General features: G+C 35.2%; 1 protein-coding gene across 1 annotated transcript in view; it reads right to left on the reverse strand.

Moving 5' to 3' along the window:
• The window catches only part of LOC127850595 (uncharacterized), a 35,730-nt gene extending 28,151 nt beyond the window's left edge, over positions 1 to 7,579 (reverse strand). Inside the window, exons 1-3 of the mRNA XM_052383727.1 lie at positions 7,549 to 7,579; positions 7,041 to 7,094; positions 2,883 to 3,043 (exon numbers count right to left, since the gene is read on the reverse strand). Coding sequence (XP_052239687.1) covers positions 2,883 to 3,043; positions 7,041 to 7,094; positions 7,549 to 7,579 — 246 coding nt within the window. The remainder of the gene's footprint in view (positions 1 to 2,882; positions 3,044 to 7,040; positions 7,095 to 7,548) is intronic.
• Positions 7,580 to 9,933: the final 2,354 nt, after the last annotated feature.

Genomic DNA, 9,933 nt, shown 5'->3' on the forward strand with positions numbered 1-9,933 from the left:
TCAAATACATTTACATAACGGCCAGAATGATGTTAGGAACAACAACTTCATGATTGTGTCGTGTTCTGAGAAAACTGGGCATAATACATGTGCGTAAAGTATCGTCCCAGATTAGCCTAAACTTGATTTTCGGTATGGAGGGACTTCCTTGAAACTAAACATACCATAAAAGAGGAAAGTGTTGTCCCTGATTAGCCTGTGCGGACTGCACAGTCTAATCTGGGACAACACTTTACGCACATGCATTTAAACCAGTTTTCTAAGAACACGACTCAATGTGTAGTATTGTTTGAATAACGTGATTGCATAGTTTGTGATATAGCATGCATTATAGTGGAACACCAACACATGTATGGTGATCCCACACAAAAGAAGGTGTATGAAACTAAAGACACTATTCTGTTTTTTGGTAGTAAGATTTATATATAGAGAAATTTAACAATGCCTTCGTGTGTTCTGAAATAGTGCACAAATAGGCCGCGCCTACCTTACTGTAGAGAAAAACTTCATGACGCTTTCATACACATGAATGACGTAAATTTATAAGGTATTCTTATCTGGAAAAAAGGTATTATGCTTTATGTAATACCATATGGAAAAGGTAAAACCATATGCAGATTAATCTTTTGGAAAAATTAACCCATTTATGCCTAGTGGACCCATCCTTCAAATTGGATCAATTTATTTCCAAAATTAGGGATGTCTAGTCGATTTATTTTTATATGTAGAATATTTCTTACATAAATTCCTTTAAGCAAACAGCGCAGACCCGGTAGAGACGCCGCATCGTGCGGCGTCTCATCTGGGTCTACGCTGTTTGCAACGGCCTTTTTTCTAGACGCTAGGCATGAATGGGTTAATATCATCTGGAAAAGGTGAACACAATCTATCTTCAAAACCTATAATGATATGAAAAAGTTAATATCATGCTGCTGAATTAACAACATGTGGGGATAATATTATATGATTTTAAAAAGGTAATATCATTCGCAAATGTTATATATTTCGAAATATAAGTATAATCTGGATTAGGTAATATTATCTGGATGATGCCATATCACCTTAAAAATATAAAATAATATAGGTCAGGTAATAATACATGTATCGTCTGTAAAAGGTATTATCATACGCAAACTATAATGTCGCCTTGAAAGGTAATGCCATCTGGATAAAGTAGTTTCATCTGGATTGGCCATATATAATTTAACAAGAGATGTGTTTGTCAGAAACTCAATGCCCCGTGTTATATATGTGTGTTTCAGAGCTTATTTAAAGGTCCTACTGGCCTCTTCACGAAGTTATGGTAGCCCGATCTGTTACACATGGCCCCCCATTGCGCCGCTTTGAAATAAGATTTCAATATATCATTTGTCAGGTTTAGAAATTATCTCTCTTTAAAAGCTTATTACTTCCCTTGGATTGTATTTTTTTAACTTTTGACCTCGAAGGATGACTTTTACCATGACCTTTCACCACTCAAAATATGCAGCTTCATGAGATACACATGCATGCCAAATATCAAGTTGCTATCTTCAATTTTGTAAAAGTTATGGCCAATGTTAAAGTTTTCGGACGAACGGACGGACAGACGGACGGACAGACGGACAGTTCAACTGCTATATGCCACCCTACCGAGGGCATAAAAACAAACGTGGTTTTCTGTGCATAATATTGGCAAAACAACATGCAAAAGAAACAACAATGTGCAAAGCACATCGAAATGAAAGAATTAAAATTTGGCCATAGTCAACAAATGGCTAAAACATCAAGTGACTAAAGCCAATTTGAGATGGCAAAAATAAAAATGGGATTATTGGAATCCCATATTCATTGAGTTGCCAATTATTAAAGCGAAAAAACAAAACATAATCAAAGTACTGGCAGTACTGGTGTGACCATGCTTTTGAACAGGATGGATATAAAAGCATCAATTTAAGTTTATCTACATCATCACAATTGTGTATATGGGTACGAACAATCTTGGCAAGAAAAAAATTTGGGTACGAAAATTTTGGGTACGAAAAAACTATCTCCAAAAAATTTGGGTATGAAAAATTGTTTGGGTACGAAACAAAATTTGCGTAAGACAACAAAATTGGGTACGATTTTTTTTTTGGAACGAAACAAAATTTGGGAACGAAAAAAGAATTGGGGGAACGGGTAAGTAGTACCCGTGGGGAACTTGACCCATTCGGCGAAACTGGGAGGCGGGTTGCACCTTGATCAAATCTAAAAATAACTGCATTTGTTTTTTTTTCCAGCGCCACAGCGTTTGAAATGACACCTGGCAGTTTCGTGTCTGGTTTATGTCCAGAACCTCTCGATAAATTTGAAAGAGGACGGGAACCAAGCTGCCGTTACCTTTATCAATGATAATCAGCGAAGTATGCCGATTGAAAAAAATAAGCTAAGTCAATCGAACTAGCTCGGTCTTTTACATAGGTCACCATTGTGCAGAAATTGTTTATGGTATGATAACTTAGACGAGCTGCTTCGCTGAAGCAGCATCGTCAAAAACAAACGAATGAATTAAAAGTTTGGTCATAAGTCACGAACAATTTATTGAAAATCACACAACGACCCTCCCATCTTATACCCGGCTTTCCGATTTGTCGATGATACACAGCACATATATAGTGCTCCTATTAAGAAGACATAATCTAGCAAAGCAAGGAGTCTCTAAAAATTGAAACAGTTGAGTAATGGCATATTAATACAGGGAGGCGAATTCGGATGAAATACTGTTTTTATTTTCATATAATATTATATTTATTATTAAGCACTACAACATGGCTTTGCTGAAAAGCCCAGATATTTAACATGGAGTCAGAGTAAACAGCATGGCGTAAAACATTGAACAGCAACAAAAACACATTTCTTACATTTTTCGCGAGGCAACCAGAGTTGTAGAGGATGAGGCCGCCACTCGTGACGAACTGCTCTACGTAACAGACCTCGTACTGCGTGCACACAGTGACTAGGTCACAATCCTGAGGGTGGGGCATGTCCTGGCACTCCAAACACCGCATGTTTGCAGCATGTGCTGCAACGATCAGAGCGTGCCTCGTAGAGAAAATAACCAACGTGTTGGATATACAGTACAGCTCACGCAAAACAAACATATTCCGCGATCCGCGGAGTCAGACGCCATCTTGTGTTCGCGGAGTCGACTCGGAATCGACTATCTGGTCGCCGAGTAGCCGCGTCTGTCCGCCGAGGCACTCCGCATCTCGTCTCCGCGACACGCCTCGGCATGATGCCGAGTAATTTGTTGATGATGTCGAGTCATTCGGCGGACAATCGTATTAATTATAATTTACAATGTACATGTACCTCGGATAGAAATGGAGTTTCGCATAATAAAATTTATTACATGGAGCGTTACTACGTTGCGAAACAATTCACTACATAATACAAGGTTTTGTATCATCTGTCCAAATTATCCAAATGTCCAAATTATCTTTATTAACTGTTTCTTAACCCTTTCCCTGATAGATGCGTATAATCCCGAGTCTATCGTTTCCCCGATACATGCGTTTATGACTGTCATTCTCAATTACCACATACATGCGAATTTTTCCGTCTCTATCCATTACCCGCTAATCCCGTATATTCCATTTTCAAATGCAAATTCTGATTAATACTGACGAGAAAAGTGCTCAAGAAAACTCATTAACACAGACATCCAAAATTTTTCTAAAATATCAAAGGAATTTCGGCATATGTTTCTAATTAAAGATATGATGAAATAGGTGTCCAATCGGGAAAAGGGTAACACAAATAAATACATGTATAAGCCCATGATATTTTCGTGTCCAGTGTTTGTCTAAAACAAAAAGCGCGCGAAAATAGGCGTGGGTGAATTTATTGGTACACAAAACTACGTAGCGCAGACAACATTGTAAAACTTCGTAGTGAATTTCCATTTGAGTATCGGGGTATCTCGCAAATGATTTTGACATTTTCCTGAATAAAATAAAAGTCAAAAACGCTGTATCATTTTCATATTTTAGTTCGTTCAATATTGCAACAATTACTGTATTGTATCTGATTGCACACAAAGTGCCGTGTAAAGTTAATATTCTTTTACAATGACCAATAAACAGCGTCATCTACATTTAGATTTTATGCAACATGTATAAGTCATTTTCTGAAAATTGGGAGAAAGGAAAAGCGATTTTTTGAAAATAAACCAATGTTGTTTTTTTTCCATTTAATTTGTCATAATTATTTATATTTTGTTTTGTCTGTGTATGTTTGATTGGGTCTCATTTGTTTTTTGAAGCAAATCTTATGAAAAAAAAATATCGTAATGGTAAATGTTTAAAGCAAGTCCCGTTTCCGAGATCATATACGAGAATTACTTCGATATGTTTACTGATAAATTATGGTTTTGACAGACGACACGTGCTTATCTAAAGTGTGTGTTTTTGTAATACACGGGATATTTGTTTATCGGTGCTTGATTGCGCAATAAAACAAAGACGCAGTCGGCGGTTTTAAGAAGGCCTTTTGTACTGACCAACATAATAATTAATAGTGCACGTGCTTATCTAACATTTAGGGATAAAACACACGGGAGACTAGACACTTTGTGCTTGTTTGGGCCATAACCGGTGGTTATTTTCAGTAGCACACGTGTCCAGAAACTAACGAGTTCGGGTAATAAAGCACTGAGATTATGATCTGAAAACTGCCTGGAGTCCGAAATGAAACAAAATGCCGACAAATCAAAAGATTAACCGCCTAATGTTTCAGTATAAAAAAATGCCGACAAATCAAATGATTAACCGCCTAATGTTTCAGTATAAAATTCGATATTTTAAGGCGGGGTTCTCACTGCATTTCCTTTTGCATTCGCATACGCTTGTATAACTTGTTATTTGCACGGATTTATTTAGATTACAATGAAAATGCTCTCGCTTTTCAGGCAGATAACGTGATATTACACAAGTCATCTTTATTTTCGCGCAATTTCTAAGAGAACAGCAGATTAACAAGTGTATTTAATTGCCACAATAATGATACTGTTTTGCGTCGCAAGATTATTTTGGTAGTCACATTAATGCCGAGTTTAATGTTTCAATATATTGCCCGATAATTTCGTTTATTAAATTTATATTTAGATGCAACATGTACATGGCCATTTCTGAAAATCGGGACGAAGTGAAAGTAATCATTTTAAAATAAAAACGAATATAAGTTTTTATTAAAATTGTCAACAGTATTTATATTTATTTTCTATATGTATAGTTGTTTGGTTCTCATATGGATTTTCGCAAATCTTATGATACTCAATATGTTATTTTCGATGTTTAAAGCAAATCTTGATTCCGAGATCATGTTCGGGATTAAACTGTGTAAGGTTCATTGATATGGTTATAATGACCTACAAAATCATTATGTATCAAGTTCCGTATGCAGAGAAGCTGACCAAAGGTTTACACAATCACGAAGAAGTAAACATATGTATTTTTTTCGGCAAATCGCCGCGTGTAAAGACGCGGCGTGATGCCGCGGATATATGCCGAGGCAGAAACAGACGCGGCGTAACTCCGCGAATTATCGCGGAGTGCCTCGGCATGATGCCGAGGGAATACTCGTTGTGGATGCGGAGTAATTTCGAAAACAAAAGAGTGTGCCCGCGGCGTAGCCGCGGATTTTGTTGGTTTTGCGTGAGCTGTACTGTAGTAAAGTTTATCTTGCGAGGCGTAGAAAACCGAAAGCACGAACGATGGCGAACTCCATCAAAGCCCGTCAATTAAAAAAAAAAATGACGGTCGATCGGCTTAATGAATAATGTCGATCGACATGTCGATCAGTCAAATTAAGTATCTCGATATGTAATAGTAGGTCGATTTGTAAATTAGAGATTGAAGATCGTCAAAGCATGTCGATTGTGATTGCCCAATACAAGCATGTCAAATAAAAGCACGTCGCTTGGTAAAAATTAACATGTCGGATGTTAAGTTAAGCATGTCAAAAGGTCAATAATAGATTGTCGATGTGTCAATAATAGCATGTTGATTTGTCAATAATAGCATGTTGATTTGTCAATAATAGCATGGAGATTTGTCAATAATAGCATGTAGATTTGTCAATAATATCATGTAGATTTGTCAATAATAGCATGTAGATTTGTCAATAATAGCATGGAGATTTGTCAATAATAGCATGGAGATTTGTCAATAATAGCATGTAGATTTGTCAATAATAGCATGTTGATTTGTCAATAAAAGCATGTAGATTTGTCAATAATAGCATGGAGATTTATCAATAATAGCATGTAGATTTGTCAATAATAGCATGTAGATTTGTCAATAGTAGCATGTTGATTTGTCAATAATAGCATGGAGATTTGTCAATAATAGCACGAAGATTTGTCAATAATAGCATGTAGATTTGTCAATAATAGCATGGAGATTCGTCAATAATAGCATGGAGATTTGTCAATAATAGCATGGACATTTTGCAATAATAGCAACGCGATTTGGCAATAATAGCAACGCGATTTTGCAATAATATAATGGAGATTTGTCAATTATAGCATGTAAATTCGGCAATAATAGCAACGCGATTTGGCAATAATAGCAACGCGATTTTGCAATAATATAATGGAGATTTTTCAATAATAGAATGGATATTTGCAATAATAGCATGGTAATTCGGCAATAATAGCAACGCGATTAAGCAATAATAGCATGAAGATTTGGCAATAATAGCATGGAGATTTGGCAATATCATCATGTTGATTTATTGAAATTGATATAAGAATTTGTTAATAATAGCTTGTAGTTTGCCACAATAACATGTTGACATGTAAAATATAATATATTTGTTTGTCATTTAAGAATATAAATTTATCAATTCAAGAATTCTGATCAGTCAGGAAGTCTTTTGTTACAATAACTTTGTCGATCAGTAAATGAACGTGTGTTGATCGGTCAATCGAAGCATGTCGATAAGCCAATTAAAAATCGTTCATCGGTAAATTATATCATGTTAATTGGTCAATGTTGGTTGGTTAATTGTATGCTTACCTGCTCCGACACAGAGGACGACGAACACAGCTTGAACCCAGCTCATCGTGAAACCTACAATGTGGTGACATTGATGTTAAAATAACCACATGTAATTATTCCGTGCGATATCATACCAGGAGACTCGTTCAATAGAAAAAATAGACCGAATTCTGAACGCAGCATGGATAACGTTCTTGTTTCGATTGTTAAAATAGTTGTAATATGAGAATCAGTCTGTAGTCTCGTTGTTCGTCGCCTTAAAAACAATTCTTTGATGTCCTCGTAAATGGCTTTGTGTTTGGTTTTCTACACTATAATTCTAACACTTTGTTACTTTGAAACAAACATCAAAACAAACCGGAGTTAACTTAATATGAAACAAAATGCTGGCACGACATTCAGAAAGCTATTACCTATCAAAATTTGATGAACGTTTATTATTAAATGTCAACACGAAAAAATATAACAATATGCTGTTAATTTACTTTTAAAGAGTTCACTTATTTCAAACAATTCACGCTCATACTGAACCAAACATCCACCGACAAAAAAGACATCCGCAGTACTTACTTTATCACGAAGACTCCGTGAAAGTGAGCAGTTGTGTCAACCATATTAACCGTTTGCGATGGTGTCGTTTAGATAAGACAGTGACTTGCTGGCAGATATGAACGCATGAATGTTGGAATAATTGGGACATTTTGAAATTCTGATTTTCGTTTATTTTCGTTGTGACTCGTTAAAAATCCTTAATTTGAGTTTGGATTTTATTTATATAAAGCCCGAATAAAACGAGAGTATAAAATGTAAATTACCAAAACAAGAAAAGGCTTTTGGCTTATAAAAACAGGCAGATATGAACGCATGAATGTTGGAATAATTGGGACATTTTGAAATTCTGATTTTCGTTTATTTTCGTTGTGACTCGTTAAAAATCCTATATTTGAGTTTGGATTTTATTTATATAAAGCCCGAATAAAACGAGAGTATAAAATGTAAATTACCAAAACAATAAAAGGCTTTTGGCTTATAAAAACATTAAAATATTGCAAGGGATTTACACATACTTTGTAAATTGTAAACAGTACAAATATTTTTTGGAAACCAGAGATATTAATACAATTCACAATAAAGTATACATTTATGCAGATTCAGTATATTAAAAATATTTTTAATGAACATGACAATTCGCATAGTGGAAAAAGAACACGCTCTCTTTATGGTCAATGGCAAGATATATAGAGAATAATTGGTTGGTGACGTGATGGAGATTAGTAAGCTGGCAAGGCGGAGGAATTTATATGTGGGCCGAAGAAAAAAATTAGTCCGTCACCGGAGAGCGACTGACGGACATTCGAGGTCAAGTGGTCAACTAGCCTAATATATTTTTGGTTATTAGGTTACCTGGTTATCAGGCTAATTTTCAGGCATGTGACAGGATAAATATATAGAGAGGATATTTGTTGGATTCGGTTACATATCGATTTTAATTCACGAGTGATCATAGAAAATAATATTTTCACGAGTGGCGCAGCCATGAGCGAAAATATATAGGCTATTTCCTATGATCACGGGTGAATAAAAATCGATATGTAACCGAATCCAACAAATTTTCTTTTTATTTTATGTGTTTTCTTTTTCACCGTTAAAAATATACATTGTTAAAGAGTTTAACTAAAGAATTTCGCTGTGATGATGACGTCATTTCGTCAAAAAATGACGTCATTTCACGGTAAACAGTGAAAATTATCGATAATTTTCACTGTTATTTTTCACTGTTTGAAACAGTGAAGTATTAGTTTTAACAAGTAAATAGTATACACTTATTTCATGGATGCGCGGTGAACAGTCGAAACTGTTTCCCAAGGTATATGGGATGACTGTGGTACTGTTGTCAGCCCTGATACCGAGGGACAACAGTTTTGACTGTTCACCAAGCATCCATTAAATAAGTGTTTTATTACCTAATTTCCAACATAGAAATAACAGCAAACTAATTTTTTTTTTACACATAACATTAATCGATAAAAAAATAATTTTGACTGTTTAACTGTAAAATGACGAAATGACGTCATTATTCCAGCGGGCAACAGTATTTAAATATTGCATGGCTGACAGGGTGACAGTAAATTTGTCAACTTGAGGAAATACTGTCAACCGAGGCGAAGTCAAGGTTGACAGTATTTTTTCGAAAGTTGACAAATTTACTGTCACCCTGTCAGACGTGTAATATTTATTTTATTATACCGAATAAACTATTCAAACATGAACAATTTATATGAACCATGAACACTTTTAATATTCAATCTAATTGAATTTAATTTCAGCAATGAACAACCATTAATATGTTGAGTGGTTCAGATTTACGGGCAGAGAAAAATGAACTTCGCTTTATTCGGCACCGACCTAGTAATCAATTTATCCCATCAATTTTCTTAGTCGTAAATTATTTTTTTTTAAATATATTACAGAACCAGCTTTCCGTATTTTATTTTCATCAATTGATTACGCAATTTATGACGTACTTGTGTGACGTCATTTCGGTGACGAAACATTTTGGGACAACAATATTTGTTTAATGTATCGAACGAATCCAAAACGTATTTCGGATTGTGTGTTTGTCATGCATAACACCTTAAGAACAGACACTGGAAGTGTATATCGTTGTAACTTTATTGTTATTTGCATTAGATTAAAGTTGCCTTTGAGGTAAGCGTGTCGTTTATACTTAATTGATTTTCTTTTTGACTCCTGTCAAAGCTTAAATAATGGCATTAATCTATTCTACAGCACAGTTTCAGCTGCAATCGATATTTTAATTATCCAAATACAACGGACACGCAAAACTGCGTACTCCGCATGCGCGAATGGGACAGTTTAATTTTCGAACATTCCGCACGTGATTGCTAAG

The sequence above is a fragment of the Dreissena polymorpha genome, chromosome 11, assembly GCF_020536995.1.
Source record: "Dreissena polymorpha isolate Duluth1 chromosome 11, UMN_Dpol_1.0, whole genome shotgun sequence".
In the NCBI taxonomy this organism is placed as follows: domain Eukaryota; kingdom Metazoa; phylum Mollusca; class Bivalvia; order Myida; family Dreissenidae; genus Dreissena; species Dreissena polymorpha.